General features: G+C 35.8%; 2 protein-coding genes across 2 annotated transcripts in view; one reads left to right on the plus strand and one right to left on the minus strand.

Annotated features, from left to right (window-relative positions):
* LOC145661016 (uncharacterized) overlaps nt 1-24,771 on the plus strand; it is a 96,940-nt gene that overhangs the window by 56,849 nt on the left and 15,320 nt on the right. The gene's annotated exons all lie outside the window — the stretch shown is intronic.
* LOC145694119 (uncharacterized) lies at nt 160-17,563 on the minus strand. The gene is made up of 3 exons (XM_081770239.1): nt 17,387-17,563; nt 10,265-10,451; nt 160-638 (listed from the first exon to the last, which is right to left on the minus strand). Exons 1-3 carry the CDS (start codon nt 17,546-17,548, stop codon nt 421-423), a joined length of 567 nt encoding a protein of 188 aa, XP_081626365.1. The 5' UTR covers nt 17,549-17,563; the 3' UTR covers nt 160-420.

Below are 24,771 nucleotides of genomic sequence, written 5' to 3' on the forward strand. Positions count from 1 at the left end.
AATTCAAGTAAACAGAGTTTCAGTACCGTTTTAATTTAAATTTATGTCATATATTTCGATAGCAATCGTTTCGAGCTTGATCTTAGATACGCTGTTCAGAAAGTTTAAACAAAACATATACAAATGATTTACTATAAAATCATTAAACTTGAACACATATTTGTTTGACATATGTTTTATTTCTCATTGTTCTCAATAAAAATAACTAACAATGACACTAGAAATTTATTAACGTTTTAATTTCTGCTTGAGCTACTGAAAAGACAGTTACTTTCTCACATCATTCTTCAAATAACAGAAAACTATTTAAAGATTCAATGGCTTCAATAACCCAAAAGGAAAAAGTAGGTTGGTTATATAATATTGACTAACAAGTTTCGTGTGTGTGTGTGTAGATATGATTTAACTATTGGAAATATATTAGCAATACTCTATAGGACTTATGAACATATCACTGAATTTCAGGTTTCTGTCGTTGAGCTCCGCCTGAATTTCACGTAAGTCATCTTTTGTTAGATCTATGCCAGGACGAATACTAATAACAGTTATCGGAAAAGTTCCATTTTGTGGTGTTTCTCTGCAGGCGTCAAATACAAGGTACCTGTTGGGATCAGCTGCTGTTACTCGAAACGTAATTTCTGAAATTGTAAATTGTGATCATTAAAAGAGACTGAAATATATATATATATATTGTGGCAACACTCGTTTTTTGAGTAAATTATTTTGTATATTTTAATTTTGTTTTAATGTTTACGGTATAAATCATCTAAGGTTAAGGTAATTAAATGTTGTGTATGAAATATAATGCAAGCTGCACAATGTTGTTAATTCCAGTGTCAGCAGTCTGTTGTAAATAAATGTGAGTAAGAATGTCTTCGTTGAGAGTCTGGCAATGTAGGAAGGAAATGTTGACAATGTGTCTATCCTCGCATTAGCCAGATTCTATACATTGTACTAAGAGAATCTGTAGGATTTCACGAATTTCACGAAATTACGGATATGCGGAAATTGCTTAGAATCGGGAAATCAGAGTGTGTTGAGGATTGCAATTTTGAGTCTTGACACATGGAAGGAATTTGTCTCTCCATGTGAAAACGGTGTCGCACGTGCCGCAAGCAGACGACGGAGGTTGGACGAAGCTCAACAAAACCAGAGGATGAGAAAGGTTCAGGATCGAGTCTTTGATGGAGTCTTAGAGCAAGTCCTAGATGAAGTTCTGGAGAGGTTCAGGAGGAAGTCCTAGAGGAAGTCCTGGGAGTGCAGTCGATCAAGTCCTAGAGATCAAGTCTTAGTGATCAGTCTTTGGTTCGAGTTCTTGGAGAACCAAGTTTATAGTCGCCAGTCAGCCAGATGACAGCAGAAGGAAATACTTCATATACGACATCATTCTAACACCGTAGAACATCACGCAGAGAGAAGGAATTGAGAGGAGTCATACCTCAATGCTCGTCCTCGTAATTCAGCAGTAAGGAGATTCAGCATAGAGGAGCTAAGTTCGACGCCAGAGCATCGTGGGAACTACACCAGATTATCCAGGTATGTGTTGCACCGACTCAGGGCTCAAAGGCTCAATACTTGACCGTTTCTATACCCGTCTGGCAAATTGTTCTTAATATCCGTCATTGCATGCTTTATGAAATCTTACAGTAAACTCATAATTCAGAGAAATACAGTGATATCAAATTAATGAAGTGGACGTATCTTTATTTGATTTTATCCCCAATAAGAAACCTCTCGCAAATGAATATCAAATTGTATCCCACTCATTCTAGATGGTGAGTGGAAGGCATCCAGTTGCACTCAACTTTGCATCCCCAATTAGGCACTGAGTGGCTGGGTTGTCAATATATATATATATATATATATATATATATATATATATAAAGTGCTCGGGCCAAGATAGTGCTGTGCCACATTTAAATGATTTCGAGACAAATGAGAATTAAGTTTCAAATCTTTCTAATAAAAGTTTGATTCTCAACTTAGAAAGTTATGGTTTAGAGGAAAATTCTACATTTCTTCTGTCATTTCAAGTTCAAGTTTAAATGAATTTAAACGTAAGTTACTGAATAAATGTAAAGTAATATATGTAAAATTAGTGTTGAATATTGTGGGATAGCACTATACTGGTCGTAGGTTTTCTGATTTATACACATTGGACTTGGGGTAAGAAAGCCATTTGCCACATTAGGTTTGATTTCGAGAAGAAAGTTAATGTAGGCTCCAGAATATTAAATAATTACCAGTGTAATTCTGTTTCCATATATGTTCTTTTGTATGCTTAAATCTGAATAGTTAAAATAAAATAAGTATAAAGAAAGTATTATCAATATCAAACGTTCTTATAAGTTGATTAAAACCACAGTTTCTATTCTACTTATGTTCAGCCACATATACGAAGTAAAATAATGTTTTATCTGAAATCTATAGTTATTATTTCACAAATTCTTAATATATACTTAAATTTCATGTTTAAGGATAAAATATATTACTAGCCTATTCATATCAAACTTCTTATCGTAAGTTTAATGTAATACCAAATTTACAAACTACAAAGATGCTATGTGCAAAGAAATACAGTTTCATGCTACCGATTTATTCTGTTTCGTACAAACTATGAAACTCAAAAATACCTTGTAGGTACAGTATTTGTGCAAAGCAGTATGTGTACACGAGACAGTTGTGAGGAATAATAGTTCATAGTTTGATATTGTCGATCGGTGACCACATTGCAAAGATGACATCGACGAAGCAAAATTTTCCGCGTGCGGTCAAACACACCTGAAATTTCGGAGATGACTGCCGCAGCTATATTAACACGAGCAGAAAGTTCTTCGGCTGTCGAAGACATTTCATATCCCCCACCCCTAAAAAAGAAAGAAATCAAGGGGCGTGAGCTAGAGTGAACGAGGTAGTCATAACACAGATCCTTATCTCCCAGTCCAACGATCTGGCAATGAATCATTTATATAGGTATGCATATCTCTGTCAAAATGTGCGGATGCACTGTCATGCCGGGATCACATCTGCTGTCTTATGTTCAAGGGCACATGTTCTAATAATTTTGGGAGAACACTACGTAAAAATAAAAGATACGCACTTCCACACAGGCGGGCAGTAATAAATAAGGTCCTACCATAAAATTATCCACCATACAGCACAGTACGCTCACACTAAATCTCCGCTGTTGATCGTTCACTAGATTTGCATGTGGATTTTTATGCCCTATGCATGGCTACTATTAGTTTCAGGATGGTCTCTGATCATCCCCAATATACTGTCTTCAAATTCAACTGTCCATATGATGCGATTTCCTCCGATTCCACATATGGGAAATCAAAGCGACCTTTTCTCTCGGAGGCGAATATCGAGACGCGGAAAAAATACAGGTAAAGTTAATCTCCTTTGAGGGCAAGGATGACGACATAATCACCTCGACTTTGGGCTATTTCCCCTTGTCTCTCTATAAATGAGGTGCATATCTGCCAGCTCGTGGACAGGGTAATCTGCCATTGCGCAGGTACGTACAGATCAACACGATCAATTTTTCTTAAACGCTAACGTTTACACTTTTCACGACCTTGTATACCTGGACACAACCCTCTACCATTGAAGGCAACACTTTCTACAATATTATACAGCAATTCCCCATGTAACACCAGAACATGGGATTATGTATATCACTTACAAGTTGCCTATTACTATACAGCCACGCTAATAGACGCCATTCCACAACAAAACTGCAAGATAGCCTTCTACGAGCAACTCGCAATTGGCACACAAGGGTAGATAGTTCTGTAGTATGTGACCAAAGCATAATGCCCTTAGTTAAAGTACTATGAGCTACGTAGTGTTGCTACGTGTACGCAAAATGCCACATTCTCTTTCCTCCGTGTAGGTATTCCATCCAGCTCTAAGGTACATTAGAACGTTGAAAAAATATTTCCCCCATTTTTTGGATGTAATTTCAATGAGCTATCTTCTAGAAAATTTCTCCAGCAGTGTCAAAATCAAAATGTGGGTGGACTATACATTAGGATACTATTTTGGTATATTCACAATAGCAATGTAGCTTTTCGTAACTCAGGGGTAAGAAAGGAGAAAAGCCATCGAAAGTGTCCCTGGAGAAGATTAACTTAACGAATAAATAAAGTATAGTGTACCAGAACATTTCTTAGTACCGTTATGCAACGCTCACAACACCTCGTGTTTCGTCCATTTTTGTTGCTTCTGTGTACATAAGTATCATATTCCACTGAATTATATATTACGGGTAGGAAAACCTTTAATGAGCTTACTTTTGTCCAATATGCATTTATGCAATATTTGAGAATCCCTGTGTCACGTGGAGAATCCTCTGTACACTCTTTGGATACTACATGTTATGTTCCTTTACATGCCGCCTGATTGTCTTATGCACAGTCATTTTAAACCTAATCTGGATGAAAGTTATTTCTTTCCATTTTCACACACTCTTAACTTGGACAGGAAGCTGTTCATTTATTATCCGTAACCATTAGACTAGAAGATATAACTGTGATATGTTAAGGACTTCATTTCATTTAAATTCTTCTTCCTATTCTAGTCCCTTTAGGAGTCATCCTTGCTCCTTTACTGCACTATATCCGATTGTACACTAATGGAATTTGCGACTAAAAATAATGGACATTCTCTTTTATCCGACTTCGATCCGACGTTGTGTTCTTGATACATGGTTTTACATTATTCCGACAAATTTTCGGGTGACCAAGGCGCCGAAAGGAGACATTTTTTACACCCAGTCTGATGTATACTTTTCCTTTTATCTCGATGTCAGAAATGAGCTTCCGGCGTTTGTTATATTAATTAAGTTGCAGCCTGTATATATACGTTCGCCATTTTATGTATTAAAACCACCAGATTTGAATTAGTAACGTCAATAGGTAAACTGTGAAAACGTCTTTGCTAGAGAAAAACTTTTTTAGTTCTTGCAATATTTTTTTTGTCAAACAAAATGAAGCTAAATACATAGGCTCCTACCAATAAATAAATATAGCTATATTTTTGAAATACAATAGGCACTGATTATTCTAACACTGCTCTAAAACAGGAAAAGTCAAATTTATAAATAAAGAGCTTTTTAAAACACTTGAATTGTTTAAACTGCACTATATCGATTGATCTTAGATTCTGAAAGTTTTGGGGTAATAAATGAGTGGCAGCACGAAAAACTCCTATATTATCTTTCCAAATAGACCTACAGTATATGTTAATTGCTTTACCGGATTAATACATATTTTTTTTAAGAAGCAGTTGTTCTCTTTACCTGTTCTCTGCCAATAGCAACTGTATGACTGTATAATACAAAATTGGTACAGAGGATTTTTTTTTTTAAATATTTATAATGTGATATTTCGCAGGCCGCCTTGTATAAGGGCGCACTGTACTCTTCACAGGTTTTCTACCAACAGCCACTATATGAATTTAATATATAGAACTGGTATACAGAATAACTAAAGCCACTTATCTATAATGTGATGTTTCGCAGTGCGCACTGTGCCCTTCACGGGTTCTTTATCAGCAATAACAGTATGTATTTATTGTACAGAATTGTGCTGTACAGAAAAATAAATAAAACCGTTTATCTTTGATGTGGTTTCGCAAGGGCGCCTTACATAAAAGGCGCGCTGTATCCTTCACGGTTTCTTTATCAACAATAACAGTACGTATTCATTCTACAGAACTGAGCCATACAGATGAATAAATAAAATCGTTTATCTTTGACGTGCTTTCGCAAGGGCGCACTGTACTTATCACGGGTTCTTTAAAAGTACCAACTGTAAGAATTTATTATTAAAAAACTTGTACCTTTATTTATAATGTGAGGTTTTGGAGGGTTCACCGGGACATGTCTCGGTGTCCTGGTGGGCCAGCACGGGCCTGGCTTTGAGCAACAGACTTATAATCTCATATATTATATCTGTATTGTGATTACTTGTAGCACCTGTCGCAATTAACCAATAATTTTTCAGGGACGGATGAAGACACAATAAACTCTTACCTCATTTTCGGCCATGCATAGCAGTATTGTGACCTGAAGATCTGTATATAGGGGACATTTTTTTCTTAAAACCCCTTCTAACTTTTATGGTAATAGTTACAAAAGGATGACATTTCGTACCATGCAAATATTGACAAGGAACATTGTTTAACATGTACTGTGATGCAACTCAATTAACAGTGTTGTCAATACAACAGAAAATTTTATTTTTAAAGTTGCACTCCGTCAGGTTATTACATATTGTAGCAGGACTCGATTTTCGAGGAAAGTAATTTGTATATTTTGATTTTATTTTATGTTTATGTCACAAAATCATTTATTGAGGTTATGGGAATTAAATGTTGTATATGTGAGTAAATGCAAGCTGCACAAAGTTGCTAATGTTTGTGTCAGCAGTTTATTGTAAACACATGTGTACAAGAATGTCATCGTTGAGAGTCTGGCAATGTAGGAAGGAAATGTTGACAATGTGTCTATCCTCACATTAGCCAGATTCTAGAAATTGTATAAAGTGAATCTGTAAGATTTCACGAATTTCATGAGATTACGGATGTTCGGAGAATTGCTTAGAATCGGGAAATCAGAACGTGTCGAGGATTGCAATTTTGAGTTTTGACACATGGAAGGAATTTGTCTCTCCATGTGAAAACGGTGTTGCACGTGCTGCAGCAGAGGACAAGCAGACGACGGAGGTTGGACAAGGCGAAACAAAACTGGAGGACGAGAAGGTTTTAGGAGAGTTCTGGGACAGTCCTTGGAGAGTCCTTTGTTAGTTCGTAGAGATTCGACAGTGGACAGTACTTCGAGATTCGATAGGAAGTCTATAGTAGAGTCTATGATCAAGTTACAGTGATCATTCTTTGGTTCAAGTTTGGAGAACCAAGTTCTATTCGAGAATCAGCCAGATGACAGGAGGAGAAAAGACTTCATATTCCAAATCATTCTAACAACGTAGAAAGTCACGCAGAGAGTAGCATTGGAACGGAGTCATACTTCAATGCTCATTTTGTCTTTCATCAGCTAGGAGATTCAGCTTGAAGGAGCCGAGTTCAACGCCGGAACAACGAGGGAAATACACCAGTTCATCCAGGTATGTGTAGCACCGATTCAGTATTCAAAAGCTCAATACTTGACCGTTTCTGTACTCGTCTGGCAAAATGAATCTTAATATCCGTCATTACTAACGTTCTGAAATCTTACAGTACACTCTCAAGCATAACGAAATACAGTGTTTTTATTTTAATGAAGTGGACGTATTGTTATTTAATTTATTCCCAAATGAGAAACCTCTCGCAAGTAAATATCAGTGTTTGTCCCACTCATTCTAGATGGTGAGTGGAAGGCGCCTAGTTGCACTCAACTTTGCATCCCCAATTAGGCACTGAGTGGCTAGGTTGTCATGGTGGAGATGCTGGGTAGGTAGGGTTCTTAAATTTACTATTGTTTAAATCTGAAAAATACCCAGATTATTTCTGCCATGGGTGGGACGGGAGGTAATTAAATTTACTTACTGATATCTGATCCCAGCTCTACACCATGGGATGGATGGGAGGGATTTAATCGTGTCTACTGGGAACGATACAATTGCAAAAGCAAACCAGCATCTACAACCATGGATGGGAGGGATTTAATCGTATCTACTGGGATCGTTACTAAGGCGTAAGCCACCAGCGTCTCCAACATGCTGTCTAATTACTACTAATTGGGGATGCCTAGTTGCACTCAACTTTGCATCCCCAATTAGGCACTGAGTGGCTAGGTTGTCAATATTTCAAATCTAACTCATCATGTACAGGGTTGCAAACTTATGACTCTAGAGTATCACGAACAGAGAAAAGCAACCAAAAACGTGAAAGCTTCTACAACAGTAACAAACCAAGTGAGACAGATGGGTCAGTGCATATCGGAAGTGTCTTAGTACCCAAAATGCTACGGTTATCATATGGTGTAATTCTAACAGATTGAAACAAGGTTGCAAGAAATTGAAAATTTCACTTTCTACGAAAGAATTTATTTAAAAAAGGTGCTAGTTAAATATCACATCCAGTTAAGTAGGTGATTTTGAACAGACATAAGGATCAAACTGCTGTTTATAGCAATTTGAAGTCTCAAAACGTTCCGGAGATATGAAAAAATGTAAAAATTGCTATATTGCTTAAAATGTCGTATATGGGAACTTTTTAAAACTGTTTTTACTTTTCTTTGCTTCTATAACACCCCATCACCAGTTTTTGCTGGCTGTAATTACAACAATTTATCGAAATTACATAATTTTGAGCAGTACTGCAAACGTTATTATTGTTTGTCACATCTCCAGAGCATTTTGAAGTATCAAGTTGCTGTAATCGGCGTTATGATCTTAACATATGTTGAAACACATACTCGTGATTAAATGATGTACCTATCTAAGCAATATTTTTTTCAAATAAATGCTTTTGACAAAAGTCAAACTTCCAATTCTTTGTAGCTTTGTTCTTATTCATTCGAATTCCATCAGTACACGATTATCATATTAAATGTTAACATACTTCAGATCAGTATTGCCCCGGCCGTCTTACTTGCCTTATTACTGGTGTACAGGTAACTAAACGGTGGATGTTTGTTATATTGTAGCACCCTTAGTTTGGAAGAGTGAATAACAAAAGAGATATTGTAAGTTGTCGTTTAACGTGCAGATTTGGAATATGTAATTACTTGACATAGTGTTATTTGTAAAATAAAATACAACTTTATGTTCAGTTGGCAACACTGTTAGGCTAGTGGCTGTTATATCAAACACTGTTCCTTTACCAATATTTGCATGGCACAAAAATTGCATGTTTCTTCTCTATTAGTTTAGAAGTTACGTGGGTGTATCAAGATAAATAGCTTATCCTGTATATCCTGTATCCTGAAGAGATTATTTACAGAGTTCCATTCTCCTAACTTAAGATGCTCGAGAGATACTCTATGTTTCACAATAATTCTGAATCCTCTTCCCCTCTAATAATAAGACCTTTATCAAAGTGACGATTTAAACCTAGCTTGAGGTATGCCCTAAGCTTTCCTGAATTCTTTTCAAAGTTTTGAAGATGCACGGGAGCTCTTGTAACTCAGATGGTATGTGTAACTCTGTAGGTACACGTCTCATACAGCCTCGCTGCTTAAGCTATATGCTCCACTCAGGTAGATCTTGTTAATAAGTGAAGTCAGTACTTTCATTGCATTGTCTTCTAATCCCTTGAGCAAATCTGCTGGTATGTGGTCGTCTCCAGTAGCATTCCTCCCGCTCATGGTTTTGATGGTTTGTACTACTTCACATTTCAATATCCTGGGTCCTTTCTCTTCATCATCTACCTCTTAATCTCCTTCGATCGTAATATCTTTGGGTCGGTTCTTCTCTTATACAGATCTTTTATATATTTTCGCGGATTATAACGATTCTTTGATTGTCAGTAACTACGGTACATCCCCTTGTTGATCTTTGATTTCAAACGTGAGTATACTTTTGTTGGCTTTCCCCCGTAATTTTGGTGCTTTCTTATATACACGATAATATATCCCACGTTTTTGAAGTTACATTATTTCTTCACATATCTATGTCATGTACTTTTCTTTGGCTTTGTCCATCTTCCTTGTCAATTCATTATTCCATCTTTTCTATTCTTCGTTCTACGTTCCTTCGTCTTCTTAAATGTCGCTCCAGTTATCCATAGTTTAACGGTACTCTTTCCATTTTGCCAATGTTATTATGGAGTATGTCAAGTAGAATCAAATAGAATATTGAAAGAAAGATTACTCAATTTTTTCACTGCTTTTGTAGTTTGGGTCAGAGTGTAGTCTCAAATGGAACAAAGTTTAGTAGTAAAACAATTTCAAATTTTCTGAAAAATGAAATATTCTTGTTTTATGACTCATTATCATATCATGAAGTCCAAAGGAAACAGATAATTAATCAATATGAGTGAAAATGAAGTCAACTGACAGAATGTGTAGACGAAGAGAGAGAACCTCAAGGAAGCGTAGGGTCCATTTTCCCCCACATACTCATACAACATGTAATTGGACCAATAACCAGAGATGAACCCTCTACCCCTAACTCACAGTGCCCCTCCAACAGTTTCTCATAAAGAATCTTATGATATATATCAATATTGCTTGTTTCTTTTGAAATGATAAACTCTTGGATATCAATGAATATTATATATATATATATTTTAAATATTAATTTATGTGTACACATACCATCTTCAGTTCCCATCGTGCGGCAATTCATGAGGTCTATACTGCATATAGCTGAGGCATTGAATGAAGGATTGCGTGTGTGAATTTCTGTCACAATTGCTGCGGTTTCATTGTGTGGTTCAACATTATATACGATGCAAAGCAAATTAGGTGTTGTTGCATTGTATACAATCCAATCTCCCAGCAGCTGAAATGCAATAAACATAAGATGAATGTTTAAAAAAAAACTAAAAACAAAAACACACACACAATTTTCTTTTGTAGAAAAAAGTTGAAATTACGAACTCTTTCAGCCATTCATTTCTTCTAAGGAGTGTTAGAGGGGTTAATGCAAGATTGTTTAACATGGAGAAACATGCTTAAATACTCTAGCACTGATGTATCAACACTTTATAAACTTGTGTCTCGTCTCATTAGTTATTAAGCTATTCACAAGGTTTTGGTATTTAATTTCCTATTATCTAGAATAAATGAACTTTCTATTTACCACCAGGTCATGATTAAGTCCTGTACCTGCGTAGCATATTAGGATTAGCAAGTACTTATTTCTAATATAATTAATTTACATAATTTTTACTAATTGATTTGTTTTCCCTCCTTAAGAAAACTATCTTTACAGTGCTGTTGTCACTTTTATATAAAACAGCTATATTAACGTGTCAAATGAAACGAAATGTAGGATTATATTCTTAACTATAAAGGTAACCAAGAAGGCTCAGTCTCTTTTTCATCCACCACCTTCGAGCATCGATATGTCACCTATGATGTACCAGAAACATACAAAATAGTCCGCAATAGCATCAACGACCTTCTGCCAACGTTCTGGAAGGTCATGGAACACCATGGCCGGTTCATTTTAGCCATGTGCGGTTTAGCATTGTCCTGTAACAGGAAATGTAGGATTATTTTCTTAACTATAAAGGTAACCAAGAAAATTCTGTTGCTTTTCCACCCACCACCTTCAAACATAGATATGTCACCTAAGACATACCTGGAAAATCAAAAATCCCCATCAGCATCAACGACCTTCTGCAATCGTTCTGGAAAGTCATGGAAGAGCATGGCCGGGTCACCCTAGAAATGTGGGGCTTAGCATTGTCCTGTAACAGCAGGATCCCTCTGCGATTCAGAAGTGCCTGCTCCAGAGTTTTGACTTTTTCTTGAGCACGACTCAACTGCTGACAATACACAGTTGCATTGATATTCTGCTCTGACCAGCCGAAGCCGATAGCAGTTGCCGATGTACAATGCCGCGAGCAGTACACTAAACACACAGGAGGACCTTCTTCTGATGCAGTGCTGGTTTTAGCTGTTATGGAAGCGGTTCACGGGATCCTAACTAATGAAGACGGCGCCATGGAGCTTCATACAGGACCCACTTCTCATCACATGTCAACACCCTGTCCAGAAATGGCTCCTTCCTCAGATGAGACAGCAAAGAAACAGGTGTTTGCTCGCGTTGCCTTCTTGCCTGGAGTCAAATCATGAGTGAACTATCGACCCGACTTGTAGTGGATCACAAGTTGATGGAGGTGCTGCCGAGTGGTTTCACCACTCACACTGAATTGTAATCCCAGTTCCTCAAATGTCTGGCTACTGTTCGCCTCACTTGCTGTCGGAAGATCTTGATTTTGCACTTGTGTTGGTCTTCCGGCACGTGGTGCGTCTTTGAGTGTTTCATCACCGTCCTTAAACTTGTTAAATCAACACTGGACTGTCTGCGTAGTCACGACACCCTCACTAAAGATCTGACATATCTTCCGCCCCGCTGCAGCGGTGTTTGACCCCAGTTTGAACTCGTACAGCATACACGCCCTTATGACGCTCTGTGGAGGTCCCATATTCATTCTGTTCTTACGCAAGTTCACGGTGTAACTGAACTCCACAACCAGGTAGTATGTTGAATGTACCCACATCAATAACTGACCTTCGTCTTATCTCTATTCGCATTCAACTCACTGTGTGAAGGCCAATTGAACATAGACCTCCACAGAAAGCGACAGAACTTTCTTGGTTACCTTTATATATATCTCATATGTTTGAGTGGACCAAGTCCTGTTTGGACTCGTGATGAAAGTGGAAGCAAACAATGAGTAAAATTAAAACCGAATGGACGAACATTTTTCCAGTGCACTATAGTTCAATATTGTCTGTTTATACAGCTACTTTGATATTTATTGACAGTTTAAGTATTTAATACGTTTCTCCAGTGTTTTGGAGTTCAAATAAAATAAAATAGTAATTTATTTAAACATTATCATTAACAAAATCCAGTAGCTGTGGTTTTAATAGTCTATGTGAACTTGGTAATACCAGTAAAGCCAAATAATACTGAAATTAAACTGGTTTTTGTATCACCTTTAATTAACAGCTATGGAAAACTTTCGACAGTATTGCCAATCCTAAATAAATAGGGCACATTGACACTAAGATTTGCTGAGAGTTATTTAATTAGTAATAGCCCTATATGCAAGTAAAGAAATTAGCTGTCTTCACTTCTATCACCAATGCCGACTACTCGTAGAATTCGTAATATATCCCTGTACAATTTGTAATAATGTCCTGTACGAGTAACATAATTTGATGTTGAATTCTACGACACCGGTATATGTTTTCATTCACTTTACTCAAAACAGAAAGATGAATCAACAAAGTCCTGAAACTTCTAAAGGACCCTTTGGTGGTTTTTGGTAGATAATGAAATTTACAAAATATTCGCTTCGGAAAAAATTAGAAGCTTCAGGATTGCAAAACGAATCACAGTGTAGAGTACAAAAATCATTTTAAATTTTATAATGAAGTATACTAGCTAAACCTGCGCTCTCAACACAGCACATCATTCACGTATCAGCATGAATCTCCTTGTCCTTCCTCACAACATCTGTACATATTCCTTCATAGACACAAGTGAAACAGGTCTTGAAAAAAATGGTAAGGAGTACTATAAAAGGGCGAATTTTTCGATTATTTTTCAATATCTTGCACCGTTTGCAAGATTTGAGCCTACTTCTGGTTGGAGTTTCTAATTCATGTATGAGCAGTGTTTTCTTCCTTCTTGTATGCAGTAGGTAATAAGCAAATACTTTACACAGACAATTAATTATAATATCAGTGATATATGTTCATTGGGCAAAACACTCCAAACAATAAACATTCATCTTAACCTGAAGAAATGGTTATCATTCGTTTTTCATTATCATTTGGCCATGAAACAAACACCTGATATATATACAGCCTCTGTATACAAGTATGTGGTATTGGAATGTATAACTCATAGGATATGATGCTTCACATTTTAAAGAATTTCAACACTTCCAGTGTAATCCTTAAAAAAATTAATAAAGAAACAACTGTCATGTTTTTTTAAATATTCAAATAGAACTGGACAATCTACACAAAATTTGGAATCGACCAGTGAAAACGGCTCGTTTCTAGCACTTGTAGTTCTTGAGATCTCATTGCCGAAAGGATTGGAGACGAACATATAAACTTCTCTTTGGAGACAAACATATAAACCTAGCATTTTAATATATAAATGGGAAGCCGTCACTCATTGCTAAATTTTTTCTGGATACCTTATGTTCGTATCAGTTGGCTGTTCCTAACTCATTCTATGCAATAATGTCACCCCAATATAATAGTGGTAAACTAGAATAGGGACCCTTCTCATTTGAGCCCAAGTGACATATCACAACACTTTCCATAAACTAACCCAAACTGTCCAGTTTGTTAGGTATCTTATGTTTATGCTAGGGGACTGATTTCTACATATAATGTATAGCAATGTTCTCTTCAAGTAATATTTACAAAGCGGAATAGTCATCGTTGCAGTTTGCCGATTTTTGTAGGTATTTTATGTTCATATAATTTGCTTAATTCCAGCATGCGATGTTCACTAATGTTTTCTGCAAATATTTCTGTAATTGTTGTAAACCAGAATGTCAACCGTTCTTTTTGCATACAAATGACATTTCAAAAATTGGCAATCGCGACACCTTTCATGACACTAACCCTCATCGTCATTTTCTGTTCTAGATATCTTACGTTTATCCTAGGGAGGTAATTCCAACATATGACATCAAATGGTCCTCCACAAATAATAGCTGTAACCCAGAATGTTGACTGTTCTCGTTCGGTCTTACACGACTTTCTGAAAAAGTTAAAACAACTGCAGATCATTTCTTGGTGATTTTACGTATCAACTTTCGGTTCATGCTTGACATTTGAAAATTACGTGCGATTTATGAATATCATGAAATTGAATTATTTATTTAATGCAAGTCATAATTGACAAAAATAATTAATAATAAAAAGAATTATAGAACTGACAAGATTATTGTATGAGTTTCAGATTTGGCATTAATATTCTAATTAAGAACAGGTTAGTTTCCTCAACAGATTCCATGATGTCAAAGAAAAGATGGTTATGCAAGAAGCAGGAAGAGAAAGTGACGTGTAGCTATCAATAACCAAATTTCGAAGTACATAGACATGTGAACAGCACCCAAAAATTACTTTATTGGAATGTCATTTGTGCGCAACAAAGAATGATCACAATTCTGTTTGTAACTATTTTTGCAGAGGATATTATTGTACATTGATATGTTGAAATCATTCCCCTGGTATGAACATAAAGTACCAAAAAATATTCGGCAATGAGGGTCAGTCTCATTGGAAGTAGTTATTTTTGCAATTTTTTGCAATGGCATTTGTACGCAAACAGTAACGATCACCAATCACTTTTGCAAACAATGAGTGACAACTTCCTACGTACTCTATTATAAAATACGTAGTGGTTTTGTACTCTACGCCTTGGTGCATTTAGCAATTCGGAAATTTCAATTTTTTTCTTAAAATGAGTTGTCCTCTAAACAAAATGACTGAACTCAATTTTGCAAATTTCCAACTTACCAATGAATAATTTCTAAGTTTCACTTTGTACAAAAAAAAAAAAAAATCGATAAGAGATCCTTTACCATAAAAACATACTTTATGCTGAAAATGTATTAGCAAGTAAATTTTGCATATCGATGTAATTTTGAACCACTAAGAACTTACTTTTTATGGTATTTCAATCGCAATTCCTTCTTATTTAATGATTCTTAATAAAAATAAAAAAAAAAACCAGCAGAAAATTTTCTTTAGCGGAAAATAGTTACTTCAATTTCTAAATAGCTATAGGACATTGACTTTAAGAAAAAAAATGCTATTACTGTTTTATATGTGTAAAGGTATTTATTTATGCAATGATAATAAGTAATTTATTACTTCTTGATAATGAAAATATTTTTGTATGATTTTAGTGTGAGTGATAAAGAATTGACAAATGTTGCGCAAACAAATATAATTTTCGAAAAGTATTCGTTTCGATAAAACGCTCATAAAATTTTAATACAATTCGTGCGTTTTCACACCAGTTACTTTATTTATTTTTTTTTTTTTTTACCATAGATTATGTAATACTAAAACGGCATTTTAGATGTGAGACTTGGAAGCAGTGTGGCTCTCGAGACTCAAGAAAGTTTCCTCTCGGCTCGTAAACTAAAGGAATATTGTCGTCTTTCTCCTCTTGTATCGAATTTAAAAATTTACTTCTTTTCTCATTTTCGAGACAACGTTAATTGCAATCCCACTCATCCTTATGATAGCATTTTATTGGAAGTTCATTAGTAACTCTACCTCTTGCATAAAATTCTAACACCTTAAACCCCTAGGATATCAAAGTAACCCATTTATCAAAATGACAAGATAAAGACCCAGCCTGAGGTTCATGCTAACTACGTTTCAAAACTATTTCAAACAGGTAAGATTTTTTTCCATGAACCATAGAAGTATTGAATAGACACTAATCAACACTAATAATTACTGTTTCTGATTACTTGTAAATGCTGCTTTCACCAATCTTCAATCTGGAGATAACCAATTTTTCGTATATTGTTTGATCGCATTGCTGCCCCTCTGGGATATACATTTTAATCAAAGTAATAATTATGATAAAAGCGTAAGTTAGGGCTTGATACACTAATATACCTAAAGTCATCAAAATGGCTAAAACGATCTAGAAGAAGTTTGCTATGAAGCATAATAGTAATATTTTTTAGTTTTACATAAATGTAAATAAAGTGGTATTTGAACTCTTCCAGAAGAATATCCCTCCCTTTTCATATTTTGTTCATTAGTAAATTGCAATTTCCGGAGGTTTCCACAATCTGTTACGGTGAAGATTAAGAATATAGCTGAAATATGGTAATTCCCACACAAAGAGTAATTTTAAGGAACTAAATTATGTAAGCAGCAAACGTGAAAGGAATTTCTAAACATAGAAAACAGTATTCATTACTATACAATTTAAAGCATAGAAAACTTGTCGCATTTACCCAGAACTCGTTGATACATGTTTTTTTTACCTTTAAGTATATAATCACCTTCTCTAACGCCTCTGACAATATTGAGGAAGGTCCATGTGTATTAATCAGCTTTTCCTTTTCGTAAGTCGGAGTAAATACAAAAGCTAACTAGTAGTGACAACTAACACAGGTTGGTAAGTGGTTTATGCACTTGTTACTATTATGCTACATAAATTGAAAGGAATATAATAGATATGTATGCAGGTGGAAGGCAGATACCAAAACGATAGGAGTCTACAAGACATTAAGAGATAATTAGTGAAAACAAATTTAATTGGCGAGCTAGAATTTTGGTTGTTCCTCCCAACTTGATCTGAGTGAAGTGGTTTACATTGGCATCAGCGAAGGAACGTTTGCTGTAGTAAGGCATTAGGGTACTATTGCCACAACAAAAATTTAATTTTTGTTTTAATTTGACCTCGTACTCTTAATTTGAGCAAGTTCATCTCCTTTTAATGTGCGAAACGTATGGTTGAACATTACATTTTATAGATACTTGTCAACAGGTAACAAGAAGTACAGAATCTAGAAGCTGCTTATGCCCGGAATGGCATTGGTTCAATGAACCTTTAACAGAATGTTACAAATAAATTTTCCTGGTTAGATATTATCGGTGATGAAACTTCTTAAAATTAAACTATTTGAATGATATGAAGAAAATGGTAGACCATTTCAATAATGTACAAATAATTTTAGTACAGCACAAAGAACTTACTTGAGGAAAATTAATGTCTTCTGCCATAAAGGATCTCGGACATCCTGTTAATTCTGGTGATTCCGTCGATACAGAGCGCTCTTGCAATCGCATAGCGCTTATGTGTTGATTTGAGAATTCACAAATAACAGCCACGAACGTAAGAAATCTGTACATCTCCATCTTCTACAGTATTTGTCTCTTTCTAGTTCATTATATACAAAATTTACTATCTAATATTGACGCAACAAATCTATTATCTATTTTTTCCCTCTTGTTCTTCTAATCTTTAACAAAATCTAACTGTTCCTAGTTATTTCCACACGTTATATTTACTTCATTATCTACAAATTGGGAAATACAGGCAAGTGTTCAATGATAATTTCGTATCACAATAATACCCTCACCCCAAGTGAATATTTACGTAAATGAATGGTATTCTAAAGATAGACAATAGTTTTGATAACAACTGACTTTTTCCTGCTTTTCCTGCTTTCTTTTGGTAATCCTAATTCTTTTCTTCTTCTTCTTCTTTTTTTGTAATTAATGATTTAAATACGTACACATTATTTGGTTTAAGCCACTGATTTATAAGAAGCATTTATTATTATTATTATTATTTTCTTGGAAACGACTTATAATTCTAATCATTTGATTTTACTATTTTCTGCATTATTCCGGCTTCAGTGAGTTTGTTAGTGTTGTCAGTGCATCAAGTACCGAAGTTTTATAGCTCAATAAGGCGTTAATCAATGAACACTGCCATAGAAGCTTATATGTTGTCACTTTTACGATGTATTATGGCATTACGTTTAAAATATGTGAAAAATTGTCTTTACTTTAGGGTCAATAAACCGATGAACACTACCGTACTTTTCAATTCTTGACAGGATTTTTCCTTACCTTCACTTCCTTATTTTCGATACCGCGTGACGATCAGTCAAAACTGATAAATATGTACCTTCACTGGGAATCAAATTCGGTGTCACGCATGACTTACGACCACGAACTTCATTGCCGCATATACTGTGTGCGTGGGTTTTCTCGGTGTTTTCCCGTTTCCTTTAACTTTCTTCATTCCACCATTCCACTCATTTCTCATCACCACCGTCTCCTTAAGCCTAGCCGTCATAATCGTGGGATGTAAAACTTAAAGATTTCATTTCCTTGCCGCATAGTGCAAAGATTAAATCAAATATTTTGAGAAGCTGATATGAAATAAGTAATTCCTGTTTGAAATACTAACAAAATGGTAGTTTGCTTTTTTTGTATGAGTTTCTTTATTATTTATTTAACTTTTTTTTTTTTTTTTAAATTTGACACTTGTGCAATAAGAAAATTTCCTTAACATTATAGCTCATCAAAACCTGGCCCTAACCATACCGTACTGACACTAATTTTAAATCATATGCCAAAAATTAATGCTAAATTAATGCTGATGATGCCGCATAGAAAAAAGTTTCGCTATTAGAGATTTTCGAATATCTTGCGAGCACTAGAATTCTTTCCATTTGGTATTCTCAGCACTAACTTAACGCTTTTTTAAATTTGTGTATGTATTTCATCTAAATTGGTTAAGTGGGTATGGCTAGGTTTACGCTAGCTCCACCCATAATCTTTCTTGTATGTTGAAGTTTGTGTAACAGTACAACTTTTTAACATCATAGGTCGTCAGTAGTAATTAAGCACTAATTTTTGACATATGTTTTAAAATTAGAGCGGGTGTGAGTGGAGCCAGGTTCACATAAAGACAATCCCATCCACTTTTAATAATGCAGCACTAATTTTGTAAACTATGCAAAGTTTGAATGCTAAATTATTCCTGGCGATACCACATAGAAAGAAAATTAGTGCTATTTATCTTATAAAAATGAGTGATAAATTGTTTCCTTTGACGATACCGCCAGTTAAGATTTTTGTATGTGTTTCGGCTTTCTGCTAATAATACTAAATTTCTTTCTATGATGTATCGTCAGCACTAATTTAACACTAACTTTGTGTATGAGTTTCTCCCAATAGAATGAGTGGGTGGGACTAGTGTGAACATAGCACCAACCACCATCTTTTTTCGGTTTTGACCTTCATATAACAACACATTTTTAAATAGGTCATCAGCATTACTTGGACACTAATTTCTGGCCAAGTTCGCAGACGTACGCATATGGCTATATAGCATTTTACTTTTAAAGGAAACATGTCAGCGAGATCAGTTTGGAAACTCCTGAACTCAGATTTTTAGGATTTTTTCAAAGACTTATTTTCTATAGTCTTATATTCTATAGTCTTATTTTCTCTTATTTTCTTATTTTCTATCTTTTAGACCTTTCTTACAATTTTCACACATAAAATATCCCTTCTACGATTCTGAGTAGAAAGCCTGTGGAATAATAATAAATAGTACTTAATACTTATTATTATTATTATTATTATTATTATTATTATTATTATTATTATTATTATTATTATTATTATTATTATTATTATTATTATCTGCAAGAGATTTTTATACTTATATATCACATGGTTTACAATCTTTTCCCACTTTTAGTCAGTTATTGCATGTCTTTACGAAAGAAAAAGGAACTCTGTGGCTTCGAGTTTTCAGTGCAGCTTCTCATCATTTTGGAAGAGTTTGCCATGGAGTGCATCCAACAGCTAACCATTCAGAAAAAATAATCTGTAGGGGGCACATCTGGTGCATACGCCAGATGAGGAAGAACTTCTCATTCTAGCTACTGAATGACAACAGCTGTCATGTGTCCCACACGTAGCCTAGCGTTTCCATATGGGACAGACCCACCATGTCATTTGTTCGATCTGTTTTTCTAGAAGTGCTACATGAACCAGTTGGAGTGGATTGAAGTATACAATAACAGAGATTGTGCAACTAGGGGTAGGAGTTCTCTGAGTTCACTGTGGATAATTCCTTCCTTGCCCCCACCAGACAAACGATATTGTCTTCTTTGAACGCAGATTTTGTTTGTGACGTGGTCTTGCTTTGTGTTTGGACTGACATGTTTCTTCATAAGCTTAAAGTTCAAGTACGCATCTTTTCTCATCTCCGGTAACAATATGTCAAGGCCGATGTTAGCAATAGCATGCACGACGACGGATAAACAAAGAACCACGTACGGCTACAAGATGGTTCTTGGTGTCTGCATTGAGTATATGAGACACCCACAACCCGTTTCTAAACATTTTCCAAAGGTTGAAGGTGATGCACAACCTCTCCATTGTCCATTTCCATGTCCAATTTCTGAGCGCCTTCACGTGGATCGCGGTAGATGAAGTCACTCAAATGGTTCTCATCAAAGTTGGATGGGTTACCAGAACGTGGAGCATTGTACAGTTCAAAATTCGCATTTAAGAACCTGTCAAGTGATTTCCGAGTGATCCTCTCAGCAACATGGTTCTCTCCATACAATGCACAGATTTGCCTGGATTCCTCTGCGGCACTAGAAGTTTTTTTTTTTTTTTTTAACTTGTACAGAAGAATATATCTGGCAACTGTATGGAAAGCAACATCAATGGTATGAAATTAAAAGATTTCATATAACAACAAATCATACGAATTGGTTGTCCAAAGTTCAACAGAGTCCAAGTATCGCCAGAGATATGTCAAAATTAAACACAACTCAGATAATACAGAGCTCTTATGTTGAATTTTTTATATATTAAAATAATACGTTTCTATGTTTGTGATCAATTTTGTTTATATGTTTGTGGCCAATTCAATTTATATGTTTGTAGCCAATTCAATTTATATGTTTGTAGCCAAATCCTTTATACAATATCTCGGAAATCACAATCTCTAGAAACACGCTGTTTTCACTGGTCTATTTCAAAATTTGTGTAGACCCGCCAGTTTGTTCTCATTCAAAATTTTGAAAAAAGGTGCCGTTATTGTTTAATCAACATTTTATGGGGCGTTTTGAGACCATAAGATTAGCATTGTTATTAGGTCGAAGCTAAGGCTCATATCCTTGTGTTAGCTAACTAGTAGAAGAGCTACGTAGAGGGGGTTGACGGATATGACGGCAGTTTGCTTGAATCGGAATGGCAAAACTTAAATCATGCTGATAACTTCAAAAGCCTCAAGAGCCTCAATGAAACGTACTCGGACGGATATGGATTTAAAAGGGGAAAAAATCCATTTAACATCTGTTACTTCTCCAGGTTTGCCACAAACTCACCCCAACACCTGTACATTAAAAGCTACGTTTAGGCCTATATGTTCGTCAATAGCAATTCACTCCCTTTCTGAGTCGTCCTGTCCTTCACTACTGTGTGTGTGTAAACAGACAGCGACACAGATGCACAGATATAACGAGGAATCAGGAAAGAGATCTATGGTCATATCAGAATGATACGATGAGTAGACAGCGCAGATTCAGCTGGTTATTATTATTATTATTATTATTATTATTATTATTATTATTATTTTTAGACCAGCTTATAAATAAGACAATACTTATGACCATCCATATAGTTTATTTTAGGTGCCTACTTTTCATTGGACTGAAAGGAAACGACGTATCTGTAATAGTTCTCTCATTATTATACCATATAACTCAAGAAATGTCAGTTTTCCAAGTAGCTCCAGATTTTCCAAGTAGCCCCAGTTTACGGTACTTTATATTATTAGACAAACTAATATAAGTGAACTCGATATCATATTACATTTATTTATCACTCGTTTTCATTTACTTTTCTTTTGCAATTCTTCATACGAGTAAAAAAAAATTTAAGTAAAAATAACATTAAACAGATGAATCAAAAATGTATCGAAATATATTCTACAATATCATTAGTAGAAAGTAGGGAAAGAAGCACGTAACCAGAAGGACAAGCCAGTCAGGCCACCTAGAAACATGTTGCTCCCTTAGAATAACTTCGGACCACAGGTTCTTTCACTTCTCAGCAGTAAGCGGTGATGTCCTCTGTAAATTATCCAGGGTTACTTCAATGCAGGCGGAAAAGCATGAAGTTAAAACATATACTAATAGATAACTTCTTCAGCTGAACAAAATGATGGATGAATGTAAATTATCATGTGAAGTCTTCGATAAAGTCAAATAAGAACTAATTTTATAAACTTGAATGTTATGGGCTGCACGATAACCCCGCAAACTACTAACATGAAACTATACTGTCTCCACTAGATCAAGCTTTCCACTAGATATGAAACTAACAAGAGGACAGTAGATAGAATAGTTAGTGAAATATAGCCCAAAATAATCCTTAATTTTTACACTTAAACCTCTGTTTGAGTATATATTTATCCAAAGATAAGATGTTGCTAGGTATATCAATCAATAATGTCAATCAAATCCAGCAGAGAGAAGTGATATACTTCATTGTAAATTCTGATGCTTAACTTTCGCCTAAATCGAGAGAAAGGAATTTTTATAGGTCTAAAAAGTATATAGTTTGTTGCCAATAATACATAAAATGACTATTTAAATATTGTATAATGTAAAATTACACGATTAAGTAGTGTGTTGTATATATTACTGTTCGTGTTCTCTAAACGGTAATACATGAACTAATAAAGTGGCACACATACTCTTAACAGTGACGTACGTACTTCTGACACTGACACACTCACAAACTCCTAACAGTCTCGTAGATACTACTTGTAATTTAGCTACCAAAACGTAAGGGTATCACGCCTGGATAAAATACGAGGGCCATCCGGAAAGTGGTACCCGTTTGCGCCGCATGAAGCGCTGACGACTCGGGGAGCCGCTGGGCAAGGTCAGACCGCGTCAGTGGCTTGTCTGCCTGCTCTGTGCGTGGTTGCGTAACGCTAGCAGTGCCTGTGTTGTGTCTATGCTCGTTTATAATGATTAAACGAATTGAGAACCCCGCCAGTTGTGAAGCGAGGGCCGTAATTAAATTTCTTAATGCACGAAACGTTCGACCTTGTGAAATTGATCGCCAATTAAAGGAGGTGTATGGAGACAATGTGATGGACGAGTCGTCTGTTTGGCGCTGGTGTCGCAACTTCAACCTGGGAAGGGGGACTACACACACGACGAGGAGCGTTCAGGGAGACCATCTGTCATTACAGACGAACTACTGAGGTCAGTAGACGAATGCGTGAAGAACGATCGGTGCGTCACAATTGATGAACTCTGTGAACATTTTCCTAATGTGTCTCGAAGAATTGTTCATGAAATTGTCAAAGACCATCTGCATTATTCAAAAATCTGTGCAAGGTGGTCCCTCGCATGCTCACAGATGAGCACAAAATCAAGCGTATGGCTGCAGCACTGACGTTTCTGGGACGTTATTGCGATGAAGGAGACTCTTTCCTGAATCACATCATTACAGGGGACGAAACATGGGTTTGTTATGCATCACCTGAGAGTAAACGACAGTCCATGGAGTGGCATCACGCTCATTCACCAACCAAACAAAAAAAAAAAAAAATCAAGACAGTTCCGTCTACCAGGAAACTAATGGCAACCATATTCTTCAATCGACGAGGTGTATTGCTAATTGATTTTATGGCCTGTAGAGACACAATGGGTGATATCAATAAAAATAAGTAACTACTCCTGAGAAGTCCTGCTCGAGAATCGGAGTAACTACACCTGGAGTAATCTCCTCCCTCAATTTCGTATCAATAAAACAAGCCACTACTCAGGTCTAGTCTGCTCCAGATTTATGAACGTTTACTCGCGCTTCCTCTGCACGTAGCACTGAGTCGTATCAATAAAAGAAGTGATTACTCATTTCTCCCATTCATCGCACAGTCATTTCGTTGTTTTATACCTGTGGCGTAGTGTCTTAAAAGCCATGAAACGTGCTAGTAGCAACGATAGCTTCAATCAAAGTGCATTTGTGGATATTCTAAAAGAGTTACCAGTGGTACTTTCAAAAGTCACAGCTCTCAGAAAGTAAACGAAGGAAAGCCGAAACTTTGAAGGTAATTACAGTGAAATGCAACAAAATATCAAATACATCTACGACTGAGACACAAATTCAAAAGAGAATCTTTAATATTCGAGCGAGAATAAAACAAAAATAGAAAAGAAGAAAGTAATACTGAAACCATGGGAATGAACCTATTTGAGCTGACGGATGTTGATTGGAATCCAGCAATATCAAGATTAACACGACAAGCGCATATCACGTGTTGTCCAAGGTCTTTGTAGATTGTTTGGCTTTAAGAACGAAATCAGACACTTGGCTCCTTTGTTTTCTTTTTAATAAAGTCCAGCCACCCACGTCATAAATCACGTCCATCTGACTGCGTTTTCCACACCATACGTGTCCCCTTTCGCCTTGACATAAACAAAATACATTCTCATGTATACACCCTTTCTATCAACGTTGAGTTGAGTTGATTATTAGTTTAACGTCCTTTTCAGTAGCGTGCCTATATGAGACAGAACCCA

This window comes from Thermobia domestica, chromosome 9 (assembly GCF_964235325.1).
Source record: "Thermobia domestica chromosome 9, izTheDome1.hap1.1, whole genome shotgun sequence".
Taxonomy (NCBI): Eukaryota; Metazoa; Arthropoda; class Insecta; order Zygentoma; family Lepismatidae; genus Thermobia; species Thermobia domestica.